Genomic DNA, 21,153 nt, shown 5'->3' with positions numbered 1-21,153 from the left:
CCCGCAGGTGAGCTCCGCCCAGGCAGAGGGAGGAGGGAAAGAGGGGAAAGGAGAGAGCAGGAAAAAAATAAAAAAAGGAATACAAAACATATGTAGCCGTACTGAGCCGACCGGGTAGGCACAGGGACCCTGACAGAGACATTGGGATCAGTTTAAGCGATTCAGCATCGATAAACAAAATAAGTTACATAATGCACATGATACATGCACCGCTATAGTTACAACTTAATACCATATTACCAAATAAAAGCATCATAAAGCAACGTTGAAATGTGTCTGAAAAACTGATCCTGCTGTTCTTAAATAAACCAGCTTAACTTTGCTTGTCATAAAGACTAAAAGTTAAGGCCTGACTAACCCTGTTAGGAGTTTCAACTGGTGGTTTCACACTTTGGTTTGACATCCTAAGCATAGCATGCTATTGATAGCTGTAGATATGCTGGTTTGTCACCTCTTGACAGATCCATGCTAGCTGCTGTCTATAGCTTTTGTTTTCACAGCACAAGAGTGGTTACGTCTTCTCATCTAACTCACAGCAGGAAAGCCAATAAGCATATTTAGCATATGATATGTCAAATTGTTGCTTTGATGCCAAATCACATTGTGCACTGGGAGCTGAAATAATGCCGACTCTTAAATCAGCTGCCAGTCAAAGCTGAGTGCCACGCTCATAAACACCCACCATGCACTGACAGGCAGGTGCACCTCTTTCATCACTCTCATTTACACACACACATGCACACACACATGCACACACACAAACAACTTGTCAGACTGTCTGCTATTGATTTATCAGAGTGGAACACTGCCTGAATGAGCAGCAACTAGTATTTCATTCAGAAATCTAATATTCAGGTGGAAATGCAGCAGAGATTTTCTGAAAAATCCCAGTCTCCCTTGATTCCCTAATCGCTTCATTGTTGCTTTTTCACAAAACTACCACATATGCATAAAAAGTGCATCCATTTCTCAGCCATTCTTGCAATTTTAATTCTCTGTGTAAACCTCTTTCTCCTCTGTTGCCTTTTTCTAATACATTTCTACCTTTTTTCTCCCAACTTCACTTCACTGCTACAGGCTATGGTGAGTAACGCACCTTTTGTTTATGAAATATCTGCAGTTGGTTATGAAGATATACTCGTTTTCTGGTACCGACCAAAGTGGTCACTCCAAACAAAAATATGCAGCTGTAATCTCCTACTCTGAGATTTATCACGATTAAAGAAGATATTATACTGACCACCCTTCTTCCATCACACAGTCCTTGGTCCAGAACTCCAGGAAGGCGGGCATCACCTCAGCCCTGACATCAAGTACCCTACATAATGAAGAACTGGTCAGTCCACATTTATATTCTTTAATTAAATTATTTCAAATACTGCTCATAAGCTTTAACTCTGCTGACCTTGGGCTTATCTTTCTTACAACCTTGTAGAAGAGTCATGTCTATAAGAAGACCCTCCAGGCCCTCATATATCCTATTTCCTGCACCACCCCACACAACTTTGAGGTGTGGACAGCCACCACACCCACGTACTGCTATGAATGTGAGGGACTCCTCTGGGGTATTGCTCGCCAGGGCATGCGCTGTACTGAGTGTGGGGTGAAATGCCACGAGAAGTGCCAGGATCTACTCAACGCCGACTGTCTGCAAAGTAAGATGAACGCCGGGAGGCATCACTCCATTTCAGCCCCCAAAGCATTAATGAAGTGAAGTGACTAGTTTACAAACGTGACAATGAAATCTAAATTTAGCAGCTCATATGTGCAGCGGGTAAACACTCCCAGTCACTGCTGGCGCAAAAAGACGGTGTAAATTCAGATAAATACAACCAGTATCTCCGGCTGGCTTTTATAAATTATCATTTTTAATCGTTTCACTTTTTTTAAAAACATTATATTTTTAAGTTTTTTAATACTGGCAGGTTATCTTTTTTTCACTGGCCTTCCATCAGAGACCCGATGCCAACTTCAGCTATCAGTGAACAGAAAGGCTCAGATCAGTTAGATATTCAGCTAAATTTAGAAGAGGTAGAGTGGGTAATCCACTGTCTGGGAGGGCCACTGTTTGATTCCTTGGCTCTGAAGCGTCTTAACTAATTGCCCATATTGTCATAAATGCATCTGTCAGTGATATATGAAGTGTGTGAATGTGGTTTTAATGATTACAGACATGAGAGTGAGAAAGGATCGCAGAAAATACCCTTTTGCTGAGTTTCCGTTTTAGACTTTTTGCGGTGTCAGTTCTTTTTATTTATATTTATTAATAATAGAAAACAATGTAGTCCATTTATTTCCTCTCCTGTCTATTTGTCAGTTCCAAGCACAGAGCCTTCCTCCCTCCTCCTTCTCTTCTTACTCCTACATTCCTATTTTCGTTGTTTTCATGAGAGGATATTACAAACCATTTGTCTTTTCTTGTGATCCGCCTCGCTCTCTTTCCATCTTTTTCACTCAGCATTTTATAGCCCTGCAAAAGCATCCTCTTATATTTCATGAAATACACCAAAGTTGTTATTATAGTGTTATGATATTCGTTTGAAATCATCTGAAAAATTGTAGAAATTTATCCACCATGATTTCAGGATCAGTAAGCGTGAGCTCACTTCTCATCTCACATGGCACCTTTTTCCGTTTTTGTTTACAAATCTGATTCTTTTACTTCTCAATTTTCTTGCCAACCAGGAGCGGCAGAGAAGAGCTCCAAGCACGGCGCCGAGGACCGAACTCAAAATATCATCATGGTTCTTAAGGATCGCATGAAGATCCGTGAGAGGAACAAACCAGAGATCTTTGAACTCATTCAGGAAGTGTTCACCGTCCTCAAGTCCACACATGTCACCCAGATGAAGCAGATCAAACAGAGCGTGCTCGATGGCACCTCTAAATGGTCGGCCAAGATCAGCATCACAGGTTTGTGTCTATAAAAAGAGACAAGCTGCTGTTTATATGCAGTGAACACAGGTGGCGTCTGTGGGGCAGTAGCTCAGAAGGTCAGTTGAATTAAGAGGCATCTGTTTCCATCCAAACACACACACGCACGCACACACGCACACGTATACATAAACCCAGCGGTCCCCAACCTTTTTTGCACCACGGACCGGTTTATGCCCGACAATATTTTCACGGACCTTTAAGGTGTCACGGATAAATACAACAAAATAAAACTAGTACCGGTACCGGAAAAAAGAAGATTTATTCATAACACACGTGAAAAGACCCAGGAAAACAGAGTTAACGATAAAAATGATAACAAAATAACGCTGAAAACCGATTAAAAAACAATACATTTCACACCTGAGCCTCAACTCTCGCGGCCCGGTACCAAACGACTCACGGACCGGTACCGGTCCGAGGCCCGGGGGTTGGGGACCGCTGCATAAACCCACTGGCCTTACCAGCTTGGCTTTTTTTTCCTTCTTCCTAGTGTTGTGTGCCCAGGGTCTACAAGCCAAGGATAAAACTGGTTCCAGTGATCCGTATGTAACCGTCCAGGTTGGAAAGACGAAAAAGAGGACCAAGACCATCTATGGCAACCTCAACCCCGTCTGGGAGGAGACATTTAATTTGTGAGTCATTGGCTTTTTTGTATGGTTACTGTTAATTAACCTCCTAAGACCCAAACTCTTTTAATTTCTCTTTGCTGTTTGGGCTGATTGGGACCTGATAACTGCAAAAACAAAGAATTCTGTGATTTTTTTTTTTTTTTACTTGATTTTTGGTTCTGAGAAAAATGAGATCCACATATGAAGACATTAGTTTTAAATTTCGATAGAGCAGTGGCAGTATAATGTCCTCGTAAGTGAATATCAGGCTCTTGTAGAGCAAAATTTAGTATTTTGGTCTGGACAACCCAAAATGTGATGTCCACATATGTGGATGCCAGATCCTAGGAGGTTAAATAAACAAGGTCTATTTTTAAGGCTGGTGATTTCTGTTTACGCTTGAAGAATATGATACGTACGAGTCACCCTAGTAATCTGCCCTTCTTGTCTAACTGCCAGTTTACCTAGTATATTTGGCTCACTCTCCGGTTTGGTCTTTGCAGTGAATGTCACAACTCTTCAGACCGCATCAAGGTGCGAGTGTGGGATGAAGATGATGACATTAAGTCTCGTGTGAAGCAGAAGTTCAAACGAGAGTCCGACGACTTCCTCGGTCAAACCATCATCGAGGTCCGCACTCTGAGCGGAGAGATGGACGTCTGGTATAATCTGGGTCAGTTGAATTGGCACGACTCCTTTTTCTCTGTACACTGCCCCGTTTAATATACTGGATCTCATCACCCATCATTTCTTTCCAACGCAGACCTGGTGACTGTGTTTCTGTGTGTTTTGCGCTCTTCACAGACAAACGTACTGACAAATCCGCTGTGTCTGGGGCCATCCGCATGCACATAAGTGTAGAGATCAAAGGCGAGGAAACGGTTGCTCCGTATCATGTTCAGTACACCTGTCTGCACGAGGTAAACTCGCTTTTTATCTGTGAGTGAACATGCATTTAAAGAGGGTGAATGCTTCTCAACCGCTTTGTTTTTAGAAGGGCGCATTTTGTCAGATTATCCTCCGTTTGTGCATCATAGACAAATATCGTTTTTTTTCACATAACGGGCTGCCTAAAAATGTCAACTAATTTTAGCAGGTAAGGCATGACGTTCACACTGAAAAAGACTGTTTTCTGCACATAGTCGTGTCTGCGGTGTAAAGAGACAGCAGTCGTTTAAATGCGAGTCAAAATGAACCGCTTCTCTTTATTTGCTATGTGCTGACTGAAACCGTTACGCTAGGTTTACAGGAATCTTTGACAAACAAAATTAGCTTTTGTTATAAGTAGGGCTGCCACGATTTGTCGACTAGTCACGATTACGTCGACTATCAAAATCGTCGACGACTGATTTAATAGTCGACGTGTCGTTTGAAGCTTTGTAAGATCGCAAAAGACGCAGGAATAATAGCAGGATTTAAGAGTGTAATAACGGACTGAAACAGAAGATGGCAGCACTGCATGTACAAGGATGCCAGCTGCCGTTAAACCCCGAAGAAGAAGAAGCAGCTGTGTCCCAGAATTCATAGCGCGGCCCAGCTTAGTTTCCAACAATGGCGGTAGCTAGTTAGTTTTAATATTACTCTTATTATTCTTTCTGGGTCACAAAATAAACGTTTAACATATTTTCAGGCGAGAATGTAGCTGTGTAAACCTCAAATATCGGCTCAGTTTATCAGGACACCACATATTTTCAAAAGCGCTCCGACGTTTTCGGAGACGTCTGTTACCCACTAGCTCGATAGCTAGCCGGAGGCTAGGTCACTAGCGCCGTGAGAACACCGGACTCCCGGCAAATTGTTTTCAAACCCACCGCCGTCTTTCGCGACTCAGGTTAAATATATATGAGTCACTTAGATAAATTAAAAATGTTGTTGTTTGGCTTTTTTTTTTTTTTTAGTATTTTATTTGTTCCTGAGTAAATCGGTTTGGCTGAGATTAAAGTTATAGTTTTTACACAGCTGAATAAACGTCAAGCAGACAGCTGATTATCAGAAGTGTGAGATGCTGGAGAATATACTCCGGTGTCCTGTTATATTTCAGATAGCAAGGAGTTTATTAAACTTTACCAAAACAATCTGCAAATTTCATTAAAATTGAATAAACTATCATCTTGTCTTTATTTTTAGTTAGCACCTTAAAAGCTTAAAGCTTTTAAGGTGCTTTAAGCTTTTAAGGGTTAGGGTAGTTATATAAGAGCAGATGCTGCTGGTGCAATAAGCTGTAGTTTTACGTCCAGTGGATGATGATCTGATTAGTCGACTAATTGCATAAATAATCGGTGACTAGTCGACTATCAAAATAATCGTTTGTGGCAGCCCTAGTTATAAGTGTGTAATGTTGTTTTCGCGGCCTGCGTTTATGAATATGTGTGTGTGAAGCTGTCTTAAATGAGCCAAGCTAAACTAGTTAATTTGCTTGACTGATGTTCACTTTCATAACTGACCCATTAAACTTGAGTTAGTACTCTGGATAAAGGCAAAGATAGAGGCATCACACACACACGTTTCTGCTCTGGGTTCGTGCAGAAAATTCTGCTGATTGATTGTAGACCAGTCCCAACTTTGTATGGAGTCATTACTCAGTCCATTACTCACAACACATTAGCTGACCTTAACTGACAAATGGGCACTGTTATTGCCTCTCAAGTGCCTATAAACCCACTCAGAATATTTTACAGTGGTGTAAGGTTTTATGGATGAGACAGCACCTTGTGTTGGCCTCATAATGTGGGTTTATGGCTCTTTATGCAGCAGAGCCAACAGACACAACAGCTTGTGAGGTTATAGCGCGCTCTGTCTTAATGGCTGAACTGTTTACAAACGAGTGATAACTGTTTGAATTTTTTCAAGCCTTTTTTCTCTTTTATTTCACTCACGCCACCTTCTGCTTTCTTTTCCTTAGAATCTCTTCCATTATGTGACGGACATCCAGAATAATGGTGTGGTGAAGATTCCTGACGCCAAAGGGGATGATGCATGGAAAGTGTACTTTGAGGAAACTCCCCAGGAAATCGTAGATGAGTTTGCCATGCGTTATGGAGTCGAGTCCATCTACCAGGCTATGACGTAGGTTCCCGGCTGACTGCCCGACTCCAGAACGTCACCGTTAATAAGAAAGACCCATGTGTTCAGGCGCATCGTAGATTGTTTAGATAAAAATCTAACATTTGCCTGTCCTCCTCTCATTTCCAGCCATTTTGCCTGCTTGTCATCTAAGTACATGTGCCCAGGTGTGCCTGCAGTGATGAGTACCCTGCTGGCAAACATCAATGCCTACTACGCCCACACCACCCAGGCAACCAACAATGTCTCTGCCTCTGACCGCTTTGCTGCTTCTAATTTTGGGGTGAGTCAACATTTAGCTGGATCGATAAAGTTAGATGTCATACTTTTATTAATTAAATAGTTTTATATACTAATTTTCCCCTAACTATCGCAATGGCATAGTTTCTCTGTTATTTCCCTTTGTCGTGTCCTCTTTATCTTCATTATGTTTAATCACAGAATCTATTAGCACATTTCTTTTATTACCCACAGAAAGAGCGATTTGTCAAGCTCCTCGATCAGCTTCATAACTCTCTGAGGATCGACCTGTCCATGTACCGGGTAAGTTACTCTTTTATAATTTCTTCTGGCTTATAACTAATGATTCTCTGCGTCCTTGCACGTCTCTCTTTATCAGAAGCAATTTGAGGAGGCAAATGTGTTAATTAGATTGACAGTTCATCGAAAACGTGCACAGACACGTTGGGGAAACCATGTACGCCCACACAGTCAGAACAGGGCTTGCTGCCAGTGAAGATTGACCATGCTGGATCGTGCCCACAGATGCAAAAAACTGGACAAGCACAGATGTGAATTCATGTACTGTGGCTCGCCGTTTCTGATTTCTTTCCTTTTTTTGGCCCGATTGCAGAACAACTTCCCGGCCAGCAGTCCTGAGAGACTGCAGGACCTCAAGTCCACAGTGGATCTGCTCACCAGTATAACCTTCTTCAGAATGAAGGTATAGTCTCTTTCTCTTCCATTTTTATCCTAAAGCTTGGTGCTGAGTTGGATTTAAGGGTTTTCTTCAGAAGCAGAAATGGAGAGAATTCTGCAAACCAACTCTGCTTTCTTCACATTGTCTATTTAAGCTGCAGAATATCCCATTTTTCCCCCTGACGTGTCAGTGCTGCTGCCCTGCATCACTGCCTGATCTTTCAACTCTCCCACCTCCCACATGAAGGCTCCAGGGAGATTTTTATTTTCACTACTCCAGTCTTCTATGTTGCATATTTGGGAGAGCACTGTTGCCAAACTTTAACTATATTCTGCAGCTGTAATAAATTCATCATTTCAAATGTGAGCTCAAATGAATGATCCAGTCACTGCATGTCTGATTTTTGTGCCTGCGTTTAGGTCCAAGAGCTCCAGTCGCCACCCAGAGCCAGTCAGGTAGTGAAGGACTGTGTCAAAGCCTGTCTCAACTCCACCTATGAATACATCTTTAATAACTGCCATGAGCTCTACAGTCGCGAGTATCAGGCAGACCCGGTAAGAAGCAGCAGTGATGGGCTGAATGTCTGCGTGTGTGTGTCAGTGAATGTTTTTCTTTTTCCATCTTTGTCAAAAAAATCAACTTTGAATTGATATTTTTTGGCATAAACATAATAAAGTACAAAAAAGTAAAGCCTTGTTAGCACACCATGCATGCGTACATGTACTGGACTTCAGAACATACAGAATCAAACAGTTAGAAAAGTGCAGATGTTCAGGTGTGATGGTGATGGTATCTGCATTTGTTCATTTTTTATTTACTTAAAGGTACATCAACAGTCTTCTATAATTTGCTTACGGCAAATTATAGAAAAAAAAGTGCTGAATTATGATTTGTTTATTTAGTTTATTTGTTTAGTCCATTTTTTCCTTGGTTCATGTTTGGTTTTGGACAAACTAGATCTGTTTTTAGTTGATAACGTTCTGAGCTTCTGGTCGTTACCAAGCAAAACACATAAACTTGGTATATTTCATTCAGTGGCAAAAGGCATTGAGGTTTCCTTTGGAATTTTTGCTGTAGATTTCCAGTGACTGATGATCGTTTTGCTTACATTTAACTTCTGTCCGGTTCAGTTTCCCTTAAGCAAAATGCCGGGAATAATGACAGCCCAACCACAATCTCAGCGCCTTCACACCTGCACCATTAAGTCTGCTTAAATTGAATTCTGGTTCATTTTCCGTCTTGGTGCGGTTCGCTTCTGCAGACACGAGCAGGGTAATTGCACTTGCAGTGAATCTACCACAGACGCATTCGGGGAGGCGGTCTCGATCCAGTTCCAAATGAACTTCAGACTGATTCGTTTATGGTGGGAATATGATCTGACCCAACCACTGAATATATGCTGGGCGTTTGCCTTCTGATAGCCAGGCATGCTTTGCTTCCTGGGATGTAGCAGAGTACCATAAGCCTGCAGAGTACACAAACTTTAAAGAATTGGAAGAAGTGACATTGCAAAGTTATCCTGTAGCTCAGAATACTGTGTCTTCTACCTGCTTTTGCTATTGTTCCTCTTGCACATCTGGCCAACAAGCAGACTGAACTTTCTCATGCAGTTTGTATAAAAAAGACACATTTTGCTTCGTTTGGAGTTTTCTTTATGTGAAAACAAAGTAAAGTCAAACCAGGGGAAAAAGCTTAAAGTTTTAGAAACTCATCAGCTGATTGAATTACAGGTGGAAGTACAACTTTAGTGATCAAAATCAGCGGTTTTACCCAGAAGTCATCACTACAAAGAGAATAATATTTACATTTTTACATTTCTAATACAGAAAGGATTTCAGTTTTGTCCTCATTCCATATGTAGACACTTGTGTGTTGTTGGTTTGTATGTGTGTGTGTGTGTGTGTGTGTGTGTGTGTGTGTGTGTGCGCGGTAAGTCCGTGTCTTAGTCTGGTGAAGCCAGGCTCTTCCATCCGTCACTCCTGTAGCCGATTCCAACAGCGATTTCTAGAACTTGCTTTGAGCCCTCATTAAAGCACCAAGCCCAATTCTGACTTCCCCGTGAATTTCAAATAAGCATTTTTTTCTCTTTGAATAAAACATTTCGTCCTGAGGGACTTTGCTATATTTTGTTGAAATCTCTGCAAGATCATTCTTCACTCTTCAAACCCTGCAGCAGCCAGCTCAGTGTTTTGTTTTGTTTTTTCTCAGCACATCTTCAGCTGTTTCAAAGAAGTCGACCAGACAGTTGACATTCGCAGTCTGTTTAAAGCTGTTTGAGCAGCAAGTGTTTAATATGTATGAGTTGTTGAGTTAACAACGCAGTCGAGATTTCCCTCCAAAAACGTCTCCCCGTTGCAGACGACAGAAATATTATTGGTAAAATTCACATTAAGATTACACAATTGCACGACTCTGGACATCCTGTTGTACGGCTTTAAAAACCGTTTCACTGATCAAAATTCACTTATGTGCAGATTTTTCAGCCAAAAGGGGCAATAATAGCAGGTAAACCTCAGAAAGCCATTGTCATGAGTCATTATAACGCCACTCATGTTGTTGCTTTCCCAGGCCAAGCAGGGTGCTGTGCCCCCAGAGGAGCAAGGACCCAGCATCAAAAACCTCGACTTCTGGTCCAAGTTTATCACACTTATCGTCTCAATCATTGAGGAAGACAAGAACTCTTACACTCCTTGCCTAAATCAGTATGTCTCTAAGTTTTCTACACGGCCGTTCTACCTTTGTGTTTGCTTTGTTTCCTTGTACAAATTTAAACAGAATGGGTTTAATGACATTTTAATGTTATGTAGTTATCCACAGTTTCTCATAGTGCCATTAAAACTGCACTCTGAGGCTCTCGTCAGCTTTCCCGGTTACATGTTCTCCTTCTGCATCCAGATTCCCTCAGGAGCTCAATGTGGGTAAAATCAGCGCGGAAGTTATGTGGAACTTATTTGCTCAGGATATGAAGTATGCAATGGAAGGTGAGTAAAAACCGATAATACAGTTAGTATTGTGCTGTAGTCTTAAAAGTAGCGAGCATACAAAAACACAGAAAAGAAAAGAATTCAGTTAATATTCAGAGAATTTAATTAAACGTCTGTGCTTTTGTTTAACTATCGGCTGCTGGTAGTTCAGCACACTGGTTATTGGCCATAGCTGGACTCCCACTCAGTATATACAAATGGATATTAAAAAGCCACCTATTATATTAAACTCTCTTGAATGTTACAGTCATACAAACATTATACGCAAGTTTTGTTTTTGTATTAGCAATAAAATGATCCAGTTATTCTACTCGTGGCTATCTACATCCTCCAAAAACAAAAAACCATTTTAATCATTAAAACACATACGCACGCACACACACACACGCACACACACACACACACACACACACACACACACACACACTCACACTGAATGTGTGCTCCATGACAAGCAGCTGTTCTTGCTGACTAACTGCCTGCCTGATTTAAATCTTCCAGTACCGCTGCTGAGAGCAAAGATCTCATTTTTTTCAAACAATGAAGCAAAATATATTAATTTTGGTAGATCTTGTGATATGCATATTCTGATTTCTAGCATGCATATTTTTTATCTGATATTTTAAAAAAGTATTTATGCATAAAAATAAAGTTTCTGATAAGACAAAAAGAGGATTTGGCTCTATCCAAGCATGACTGGAATCATGTTTGTGTATTTTAAAACTATTTATTCTATAAAATGATCTGTAAAGTGTCAGTTTTTCAGTTTCTCTGTGCATAACAGACCTGCAGGAAATGCTGGCCGCCTAAACAGTCCTGGAAATACGTGTTTTCTCCTTTTCACAGAGCATGAAAAAAACCGCCTGTGCAAGAGTGCAGATTACATGAACCTGCACTTCAAGGTCAAGTGGCTGTACAACGAGTACTGCAAGGACCTGCCCTTCTTCAAGAGCAGAGTGCCTGAATATCCTGCGTGAGTAGCATCTTGTTTTGTAGAAACAGACGCATCCGGTGAAAAAGAATTATAGAATATATTTTTGAAATGCTCGAATTTAGTTTGCAAATATCTAAATTGTTGCTCCCCGTAGGTGGTTTGAGCCATTTGTCATCCAGTGGCTGGATGAAAACGAAGAAGTGTCTCGTGACTTTCTGCACGGTGCTTTGGAAAGAGACAAAAAAGATGGGGTAAACGTTTCCAGCTCCCTTCCTCCTTATCTCTCCTTCAGCCCTCTTGAAGCGCTGAGTCGCTGTTGTTATTCAAGCAGAATTATTGTAATCCATCCTTTGTACTTCCTCTGCCACACTCAGAGTTATCATCCAAAGTTTCTTCCCCACTCCCGCCCCGCCTCCCACACGTTCTCCTGTCTCCCCAGCATTCTTCAAAGACTGAAATAGAAAGCATGGACTCAGCAGTGCAGATTCTTGGGAAGTTTTCAAAAAGAGTGCCCGTGACTTGCATATGCTTAAAGCCAAAGATGATTCTGTTACAGCAGGACATTGTAAATTAATGGCCTTATTCCAAAGGTTTGACTGCAGAAAAGCTGTCCTCAACTCATTACCCTGACTCCCTGGAGTAGCACCTACTCACCTCTAGCCAATTAAGGACCAGGCGGTAACCAGCAGCCAATTACAAGGAGACAGACAGGAGCTCCCACCTGTCACTGGATGGCTGTCTAACTGTCTGTACGGCTGGCTCTGAGAGGTCAGAGTCTCTGTACAGGCAGTGAAATATATCAAAGGTCCAGTTTAATAACGCATCTAATGGTCTGTCTGTATGGTCTTAGACGGGCACACAATCTCACCTGCAACCTTACTCATCCCCTTCTTGTGACTTTTTCTCCTTTAATTTTCCCCAGTTTTTAATCTTCCCGCGTATCTTTTCTGCCCTGCAGTTCCAGGTCACATCGGAGCATGCTCTGTTCTCCTGTTCAGTTGTGGATGTCTTTTCCCAGCTCAACCAGAGCTTTGAGATCATCAGGAAGTTAGAGTGCCCAGATCCGCAGATTGTAGGACACTACATGAAGCGCTTCGCCAAGGTAGGTGCAGTGAAAATGTCATTTGCAGGTTACAAAATAAAAATGCAAGACCGAGGTCTTCAATTTTTTTTCTGTACATGTTAAAACATTTTTTATAATAACAGTAATAATAATAAGAACTTTGATTTGTATAGCGCCCTTTAAGAAACCCAAGGACACTTTACACAAGAGCAGAAAAAAATATTTCCTTTGTTGTTTTCTTCTCCAGACCATCAGCAATGTGCTTCTGTCCTATGCTGACATCATATCAAAGCTGTTTGCCAACTATGTCACCATGGAGAAAGTGGTGAGTGGCCAAAGACATAATGACCCAATGTGGTTTTTCCACAGATGGTCTCATTTTATTCTGTTTGCCAAAAACCGAAAGCCAACTTTTGGAATAAACATAAAAACATGCGCATGTGTCCGCTTCTTTCTAGCCCTGCATCCTGATCAACAACATCCAGCAGCTGAGGGTGCAGCTGGAGAAGATGTTTGAAGCCATGGGTGGAAAAGATGTGAGCGACTCTTCTCCACTCGCAAACAGCCAAAACTTAGACTGTTTAATTATTCAGACATAGTTCCTAATGCTAGTATATCAGCCATGTGTTATTATTATCCTATCACACAGCCGCCAGTCAACCCAAACAGCTGAGTGAGTTTGTGTGTTTTTATTGTGGCATTTTAGCTGTGTGTTGAAGCTAGTGATATCCTGAAAGACCTGCAAGTCAAACTCAACAATGTCATGGATGATCTCAGCAGGGTCTTTGCTGTCAGGTGGGAACACGCTCACACATATTCATATCCAAATGAACGCTACAGATGCAGTCTCTTAAACCTTCTCCCTTTCATCCTCTGTAGTTTCCAGCCTCATATTGAGGAAAATGTTAAGCAGATGGGAGACATCTTGGCTCAGGTTAAGGGAACCTCAAATGTGGGAAATGCCAGCAGCGTGGCCCAGGATGCTGACAATGTCCTGCAGCCAATCATGGAGTTCCTGGACAGCAAGTGAGCCAATCTTTAGCTTAAAATGATTCCCTATTTGGAAGCAAGTTTCTTCTGACTGACTGCCTGATTGACTTGTAGATAGAAGATTTGAACAGTAGGTGGGTAGGGTAACGATGCTCGTGGCTAGAGCTGGAGAAATTCCTGCACAATAACATAATCAAGATGAAAGAGTAGAAAAAAACTGACCTTTAAAACACTCTGGAGACTGAGCTTTCATCTTTCAGGGATTACCAGTGAATACACTGATGTGATGGTTTGAATCTTTGGCTTTGTTGGTTGTGGTTATACGATATATGGATAAAAGTATTAGTCCGTATCTTTTAATCTTTGAATTTGGGTGTTTTCAGTCCCATTCCCACAGGTGTACAGTGTACAATCCATCACCTAGCCGTGCACGCTGTCTTTACAAACATTTATGAATTAACGGTTTCTTAAGAGTTCACTGAATTTAACTGTGGTGCAATAATAGGATGCCACAACCACCCTTGTTTTTGTAGGAATGACTTGGAAACATTATTTGCCTGTGAATGAATGAAAAATATTGAAATTTCCCCAAATTTTCTGCTTTTCTGAGCGTTTTTTCCCTGATGAAGGTATTTCTCTTTTTCATATTACCTCTTTTTCTTTTGATGATCCGATTTTTCTTCAGGTAGACTGTGTCTTTTCCCCTCTGCTGCTTAATACTTACGTCTCTTTCTTACTTGTGTCTCTCCCTCCTCCTGCCAGCCTGACTTTGTTTGCTAAGATCTGTGAAAAGACTGTGCTGAAACGTGTGTTGAAGGAGCTGTGGAAGCTGGTGATGAACACCATGGAGAAGACCATCGTTCTGCCACCGCTCACAGACCAAACGGTAAGAGCGCATAGAAGTATAAATGCACAAAAGAACATACAAACACACAAAATAGACATATTTAGAGATGTTTTCTTGGCTAATTTGTGTAGACGAAAGAGACATGTACACATATCCATCGCTATCATCTCTTTACAAAATGTTTAATGATTATTTGAAGTCCTTGCGGATGTTTATAGCAACATAAATGAAGATATTACATGTTCATATGGTGACCCCCGCAGTATATAAGGCCTACACGTGCACAAGTATGTTCTACTTACACCTGTTACTGCCAAGGCAACATCAAAGGACAGAAAGAAAGAAGAAGGAGGTGGAGAACGAGAGAAGGGAAAACAAATGCAGACATTTTGTGTGGCCCATGCCTAAGCAAAAGATCAAACAGTTTTTGCATCACATCTACATCCTACCCTCTGCTCACCCCCCCTACACGCAGTATATGCAGCATTGCCCTGCAGGTGCCTTCGTTCATCCAAACAATCCAGACGAAACCCTTAAAAAGCAAAAGAAAAAAAAGGACTGCACCATATCATTCCTGCACCAGCTCATGGCTGCTCTCCAGTATGTCAGTTGTTTGGAGAGATTCCTGATTTATGAGTAACTCACATCAGAGTTGCATAAAAATGTTAGCCTAAAGGATCCGACCCACTTCTGAAAAGAATGATACATTTTGGAAAGCAGCCGCTCTTCTTTTGTTTGTTTTTGGTATATGTGTTATTTCTGTTTGGTTATTAACTAAAGAGCCTCATATCACTGATAATAAAGTGATAATCTGTGGCTACTGTGACCTTCAGTCACAGGACGCAGAGTTTAATGTGCGCCAAAGCTGCACGATCACACCCACAGCGACACTCTTCATGTGAAGCTGCTGAAAGTTAAACCTCGTATTTGCTTTATGAGCAAAGAGATGATGCTGTAACGAGTTAGCTTAGGTGTTATGGCTACCTGCTCAGTTCTCTACCTGTGCTTAGTCCAGGCTCTAAACAGGTGTCAGTTGCTCCACGTCCCTCCAGGCCTGGGGCCCAAACTTGTGATTTTGATTGATGTGGGGCTCTTTGCAGCTTGACTGACCCTTCTCTCTGGTTGTTGTTGTTGTGATTACTATTACATCCTGCTCCCACCGCTCTCCCTCCACAGATGATTGTAAGTACAGCACTCCTGTGTGTTTGTCTGTCTGTCAGTCCACGGTGGTCAATTTCTCTGCTATATGTGGCTGCGATCTTCCCCTGTTTTTACCCCACATCACACCGTCTGCCTTCTCACGACCTCACCTCTTTGATCTGTCTCATGTCTCCTCTTTTCTCTTCTCTCCTCCAAGTCTGTCTCTCGTTTGAGAAGACAGGAGCATGGTGCATTCCTAACTAGTTCTAATAGGTCCCACCCCACCCCTCAGCAATCTTCACCGATTAGCCCCCTCTCCCTTTTCTGCTGTCTCTTCTTCATGAACGCTCTCCTCAAACAGGAAATGGTACTCCTCTCCTCTGTTGTGCCTGGGTTTGGCTTGTTTCTTCTCATGCATTGCGCCCTTTTATGGGGACCCCGGTGAGGTGACTGATCTCTCGGTAGCTTGGTATCTACTGTCCCGACCAAACTCCAGCACCCCTTTTCCGCCCTTTCCAATCCTCTCACCCCACTGTCCCCACCTTTCCTACCTGTTTGAACTGTGTCCTGCCTTCCTACCCCCTACTGTGGGTTTGTTGCTTGCATCTGATCTATTTCAACACTGCAGTCTTCTCTCAGTATCCTGTACGACACTGTAGTGCACTGTATGTCTCTGCGGACCTGTCCTGTTGGTCTCTTCTGGTTTGGTTTCGTGTTCTGTTGTTGCTATAATTACTGTCATTGTGTTTTTATAAATAGTCTCGATGCTATTTCTTGGGTTTAGGTTGTGCAAACGAGGTACACGGTTTGTTTTCTTAATGTCTTAGGACCAAATATTTCACTTTCTGATGCTGACAACCTAAAGATGTATGAAAACATTTATTTTAATGTCAAGTTATTCATTCTGATCTCTGGTAACTTCCAATAAATTATTTAAGAGAAGCTGGTTTAACATCATAAAGATGCAGACTCTAAAATTGTTCTTTGGATGGAAGTTACTGCACAGAGCTTTAATGCTGCATAATTATTGAAAATATTATCTTTCAGTGATTCCACTAAGAAACTGGTAAAACTATCGGCCTGCCATCACACCTAAAACTCACTAGCACCATCCTGTTTAATTTGTGCATAAATCTAAATATTGTAAAACGATTTCTTTCATGATAAGCCCAATTTTAGTCTTGTTCACGTGACTGAGCGCCCTGTATTTTTCATGCAGGTAAAATGTTCGTGTGCTGTGATTGATAGCCAGAAAATGAATTTCTTATTGAGCAGTAAAGAGAGTATGCATATGTTTCCCCTAGGTAAAATTTTTATTTTAACTTTGACCAAGATGTTATATTACATTTCTTTAATGGAAACTATTACGTGCTAAGATACATTTAGATTTTTCCTTTTTTCATGCTTCCTGGCACTGTTTTTGCTTTGGATTGCATGCAAACAGGTTACGAGTGGCCTGGCTGAAATATCAGACCACATGCAAACAATATCTCTGCAATGATCATAAGTGAACAGAGTGCAGTCAAAGCATTTACTCTCATAATGTTGGATTGGCAATCGATCAAAAAAAGAAATAAACTGAAAAAACTGACGAGGGTTTTTCCAACATTCGTTAACATTTTTAAAGCAACGTCTGAGCTTTTGATTGCACGCTCTTATGCAGCCAGTGAGCGTGAAGTCAGACAGCAGGGACTGGCCACTGCTTGAAGTATTAACCACATGCTCTCTTTCCAGGGGAGGCTGAAGAGTGCTTCTCACAGCGATGTAAGGACTAAACCCCTTTAGATCAATGTGTCTTGTCTCTCTCCTCCACGTCTTCTCTCCATGTCTATGTCTCTCTCCCTCAGCTCCCAGTCAAACAAAGCAGTGGAAATATTGTTTTTTTCACTATCTACATAGTGCTTTTTATAGTGTGCTGTAAACATACCTCTATTGGATGTAGACATTTGTGACTTAAACACAGAAAGTCAGTGTGTTCAGCAGTCACTTAATTTGACTCAGACCTGGCTGGCTATGTGCAAAAAAACAAAAAGACAACAGAGTGTGGTTTAGCTTCACAGCCAAATCAAAGGGAAGCCAAGCTTGCAGGGTAAAAAAGTATATTCATCACAGCAGCCCCTGCAACCAAAGGCACATCTATCTGCACGACTGACAGTTTAGCTTAGAGTAGCAGTGGAGGGATGCTGGATTATTCTTCCCTGTTGCTTCCCCACAGTTTCAGAAATGCACTCTGTTATTTGCTAATAAAGCTCTTCCTGAAACTTTTCTGCTATTCTTTTTTTATTGCATTATTTGAAAGAATACAAAACTACAGTTGGTTTTGGTAAACTTTCAAAACCGTATTTGTAACCACAGTCAGCAGTACTTAGGATATATCTTCTTACAAGAGTACTGCATTAGGCTGGACCAATAAATACCAGCACACACCACGGTGCTAGATATGTGTGTGTGTGTGAGAGAGGGAGAGTGAGTGTATCTGTGTGCATTTGAGTGCACAAATATGTCTATTTTCCTGCCCTTACTACGAGCTGAACCACTTTCCCTTCTCCTTGTAGTGTTTGTGTGTAATGTTTTGGAATGATTAAAAGACAGATAAGTGTGATAACAGCACTTGAAGGAAAATGTACCGTGACACCTGTAAAGCGGTTCAGAGTGACTGTTTATGAATGTGTGTGTCAGAAACGTCGCTGTCCTCTGTGTGACACTAAGCCATTTACCGCCGCCGTTGTTTTGTCACGATAATAACAGCGCTCCTCTCTCTCTCTCTTTCTCTCTGCTTGTCTACCTTTCTTGTTCCTTTCCAGGGCACTCAGCTCATCTTTAACGCTGCCAAGGAGCTCGGACAGCTGTCCAAGCTGAAGGTACAATATGTTTCTGCTACACTTACGCTCTGGGCCCGGCACCAGTGCTTCGGACTGAGTCTCTAATTGCTTAGAAAATATGCGGAAGAGCATATGAGGGGGACATATTGGTCATTTTGCTTTATGCCTCTCCCGCTGGCATCTTTAGGAGCACATGGTTCGTGAGGAGGCCAAAGCGCTAACACCCAAGCAATGTGCTGTGATAGAGTTGGCTCTCGACACCATCAAGGTAGAGATTCACTTTCATTTTCAGTGATTAAACATTGAATATTCTCTTTATTATCAGTGCAAGCGTTTCAGGAAACAAGAAGTCATAAATGTACAGTCTTAAAACCCAGAGTTTGGGACCAGGAAATGAGGGTTTTTTTTATCCCTTTAGGATGAATTAATAAAAGAAAAATAACACATAATTTCACTCCCAAAGCATTTTCCCAAGATAACACAGGCACCCACATAGCACCAAATGTTAAAACGATTGTTTAAAGCTCTACGGGGGCTCTAATTTGCACATCATAGAAGCGTTTTGAATTGTTATCTGCAGTTGTCAGTATTGACTGGTTTAGTGTTGGATTCATGTGTGACTGTGGGAATGTCAGGATTCGCTGATGATCACTCTGCTGTGTTTATAATTATTTGTGCCCTTTTATTTCTTCAGTCAGCTGCTGGTCGGAAGATGTTGGTAAAATGTTTTTTTCCCCGCCCTTTTATGTGACAGCAATATTTCCATGCTGGTGGTGTGGGTCTGAAGAAGACATTCCTGGAGAAGAGTCCTGACCTTCAGTCTCTCCACTACGCCCTGTCCCTTTACACGCAGGCCACAGACAAACTCATAAAGACCTTTGTCCAATCGCAGAACGCTCAAGGTAACGTACAAATCTGTCTGTGTCTGAGGGGCTTTGAATTTGCTTTACCTTCCAGTATCTTCAGTTGTTAAGTATGAGCTTAACTACCTACAGCATCTTACATAATTCTCTGAGGAAGGGAAATGTATTCCTTCTTCGCTCACACTCTCAGAGGAGCCCCTCTCGCTGCCCCCTCTGTTGATGTTAGGGTTTTCCCAAATGCCAAGTTTCTATACGCTCAAAGTATCTCACGTGCCTCGTAGAGCGTAAAATTGAAACTGCAACAGCACAATATTTCTCACTGTCCTGAAATGCTGAGTCTCCTGATAGCGAGCTTCTGGAACTGCAGCCACTATTCTGTAGATGATCTGACAGCTATTTGCAATGAAAAAATAAATACCTACCCACTCTGTTTTCCTTCTCTTTGATGCTGCTGCTCAGCCTCCGTCCTCCTGTCACATAGCTGTGTAACAGCCATCCCGTTTCTGCCATCAGACGCTCACACATAGTCCCCAAGCACTGGTAGAAATGCCTTTTGAGTGGATAATCATTTAAAATTGAATTTTTTAACTAATGCCATGTGGCTTTTGATGTTGCAAGACACAGTTTTTTCACTGCTTATTTGGTAGAAGTAGCTCAATTTCCCCAACAAATCAGGGAAAATGCTTTTTACATGTTGGTCTGTTTTCTACTCTGTAATTGTGAAACTCTCTGCAAACCTCATATTTCTTCGTGTGTCTCCTTTCTCTGTCTACTCCCACCTCCTGCCCCGTCTGTGGGACAGTGTTCGGCGGGAAGGGGGTGAGATTCACCACTAGTGAGGATGTTTACCCAGAAAAGGGTATGTGGCACTCAGGCTGAGGCTCTGAGACACCAAGGACCACCAGAGAGCCTCCAGAACAAAGCCCAGCAACCTCCACCTTTTCACCCACCCCCACCCCCACCCCCCCATGTGCATCCTGAAACTGTCCTGCCTGCTCAGATTCATCCCAACAGACAAATGCAATGCACAGACTGAACACACTCTCTGCCTTTTTTGAACACACATACATGCCCACCACCACAGCAAGAATGGTAACTTTATGCATTCATGCATGAAACGTACACACTGATGTCTGTATGTACAGAACTGCGCTGAATACATACGCCGTGGACAGTATGTATGAGCAGACACGACGCATGATGCGCGGACATCAGACAAATATAATAGAAATGCATTAAAGCGTGGAGGAATTCTGATGCAGCATGATGTCACCCAGAGAAGCCAGGGGGGTGGGTGTGTGTGTGTGTGTGTGTGTGTGTGTGTGTGTGTGTGTGTGTGTGTGTGTGTGTGCAATCTGATGAGTCTGTCCTCAGGTTGTAGAAGCAATTATTTATTTCCAGAAACACTGGGAGGAAATCTTTTTTTTACAGTGTCACTGTCCCTCCCACTGTGTTTGAAATGGCAGATGCTTGAAGAGGAAGAGTAGGATTATTATGAAGATGATGATGGCTGTTGGCTTAGTTTGTCTGGGAGGGCTCTCTGTCCTTCCCTACCCTGCGATCGCATCCAAAAGCAGGCAGAGATGGAAACACCCAGTCAGCTTCCACACGCAGCGCCACCCTCCCCAAAGCGGTGATGGGAAAGGGTTCTCAGCTCGTCTCCCCTTAACAGATCTAGCCAATCACAAACAGTCCATCGGGTCAGGTGGTCTGATTTCCGTCTCTTTAGATCAGAATAAAAGAGTCTGACTTGCTCTCAGATGCGGTATGTTCATACACGCTCACACAGAGACATATGCATTCTGCTGTTTGTGTGTGCACTTGGCTTCGCCGTTTAATTTGATGCTACGATGATGATCTGGTGCTGCGCAAGCCCTAGCACCCCGACAGTCATCTCAGATGAGCGGCTCAATATGACATTGTTAACACTGCAGTCTGTTACACGTCAAGTTGTGTCACTTTCCTCTGGAAAGAGACCAAAGA

The 21,153-nt window shown here is 42.1% G+C and overlaps 1 protein-coding gene across 2 annotated transcripts in view; it reads left to right on the top strand.

The window, feature by feature from the left end:
* unc13a (unc-13 homolog A (C. elegans)) overlaps positions 1-21,153 on the top strand; it is a 43,236-nt gene that overhangs the window by 18,815 nt on the left and 3,268 nt on the right. The window contains exons 15-42 of one of the 2 annotated variants that reach the window (XM_085347090.1): positions 1,078-1,083; positions 1,262-1,336; positions 1,436-1,655; positions 2,686-2,913; positions 3,428-3,569; positions 4,049-4,218; positions 4,350-4,465; positions 6,448-6,611; positions 6,738-6,891; positions 7,083-7,151; positions 7,462-7,551; positions 7,947-8,081; positions 10,096-10,229; positions 10,423-10,508; positions 11,358-11,484; positions 11,600-11,696; positions 12,404-12,547; positions 12,756-12,833; positions 12,967-13,044; positions 13,215-13,303; positions 13,388-13,534; positions 14,261-14,384; positions 15,522-15,527; positions 17,220-17,249; positions 18,290-18,346; positions 18,495-18,575; positions 19,062-19,209; positions 19,973-20,029. In XM_085347090.1, coding sequence (XP_085203216.1) covers positions 1,078-1,083; positions 1,262-1,336; positions 1,436-1,655; positions 2,686-2,913; positions 3,428-3,569; positions 4,049-4,218; positions 4,350-4,465; positions 6,448-6,611; positions 6,738-6,891; positions 7,083-7,151; positions 7,462-7,551; positions 7,947-8,081; positions 10,096-10,229; positions 10,423-10,508; positions 11,358-11,484; positions 11,600-11,696; positions 12,404-12,547; positions 12,756-12,833; positions 12,967-13,044; positions 13,215-13,303; positions 13,388-13,534; positions 14,261-14,384; positions 15,522-15,527; positions 17,220-17,249; positions 18,290-18,346; positions 18,495-18,575; positions 19,062-19,209; positions 19,973-20,029 — 3,052 coding nt within the window. The remainder of the gene's footprint in view (positions 1-1,077; positions 1,084-1,261; positions 1,337-1,435; positions 1,656-2,685; positions 2,914-3,427; positions 3,570-4,048; positions 4,219-4,349; positions 4,466-6,447; positions 6,612-6,737; positions 6,892-7,082; positions 7,152-7,461; positions 7,552-7,946; positions 8,082-10,095; positions 10,230-10,422; positions 10,509-11,357; positions 11,485-11,599; positions 11,697-12,403; positions 12,548-12,755; positions 12,834-12,966; positions 13,045-13,214; positions 13,304-13,387; positions 13,535-14,260; positions 14,385-15,521; positions 15,528-17,219; positions 17,250-18,289; positions 18,347-18,494; positions 18,576-19,061; positions 19,210-19,972; positions 20,030-21,153) is intronic. The other variant, XM_085347089.1, reaches the window with a different exon arrangement.

Source organism: Diplotaxodon limnothrissa, linkage group LG23 (assembly GCF_057381915.1).
Source record: "Diplotaxodon limnothrissa isolate DT_005_m linkage group LG23, D_limnothrissa_male_GT1.1, whole genome shotgun sequence".
Lineage (NCBI taxonomy): Eukaryota > Metazoa > Chordata > Actinopteri > Cichliformes > Cichlidae > Diplotaxodon > Diplotaxodon limnothrissa.
Note: the sequence above shows the minus strand (reverse complement) of the source record. Positions and strands in the feature narration are given on the sequence as shown.